The sequence below is a fragment of the Penaeus monodon genome, chromosome 33 (genome assembly GCF_015228065.2).
Source record: "Penaeus monodon isolate SGIC_2016 chromosome 33, NSTDA_Pmon_1, whole genome shotgun sequence".
NCBI classification, from domain to species: Eukaryota; Metazoa; Arthropoda; class Malacostraca; order Decapoda; family Penaeidae; genus Penaeus; species Penaeus monodon.
This window is the reverse complement of record NC_051418.1, coordinates 23465689-23466334: the sequence shown is the minus strand read 5'-3', so window position 1 is coordinate 23466334 and position 646 is coordinate 23465689. Positions and strand designations below refer to the sequence as shown.

Below are 646 nucleotides of genomic sequence, written 5' to 3'. Positions count from 1 at the left end.
GAATAAGCTATCTAGAAGCCGAATCCTTAACTGATTTAGAAGTAAAATATTAGAGAAACCGTTGTATCAATTTGTCAAGAAATCAAAGGATTAATTTATCTAGAAATCGAGTGATCAGCTGATTTCGAAACAAAACCATGAGTTTGTATAGAATTCAAAGAATTTGTTTATTTTAGAATTAAGGGATTAGTTGATCTAGAAGCCAAAAGATTAATCTATCTAGAAGGCTTAGAATTGGTTGAACTAGAAGCAAAATGATTCACTTTATCTACAGAACCTGAATCAAATAAAAGCCTCTCATTTCCAGTGTCTCGGGAAACTGGTGGTGGACCTGCTGACAGAAATTCGCGATTCGTTCGGATGCCATGCAGGTATTGTACTGTGACTCTCGTACAGCGTTTTTTTTTTATACAGTAACTGTTGGAAAAAAGGAAAATAGTGCAGAAAGAAAATGGAAGAACTGAGGGCACGAGCATATAACAAAACACAAAGGAGAGATAGATGAAAACAGAATGATAAAAAGATAGAAAGACAATTTCGTCCTGAAAGTTGGGGTCACTTTATGACAAGTGTCTATATTAATATGAGACGTCGTGGAATTTGTACATTTTTGCTTATTGTGGCTGATTTATTGCATGGATTTTTT

General features: G+C 34.4%; 1 protein-coding gene across 1 annotated transcript in view; it reads left to right on the top strand.

Annotated features, from left to right (window-relative positions):
* LOC119594162 overlaps nt 1-646 on the top strand; it is an 11585-nt gene that overhangs the window by 2727 nt on the left and 8212 nt on the right. The window contains exon 3 of the mRNA XM_037943233.1: nt 308-371. Within this exon, the coding sequence (XP_037799161.1) occupies nt 308-371 (64 nt within the window). The remainder of the gene's footprint in view (nt 1-307; nt 372-646) is intronic.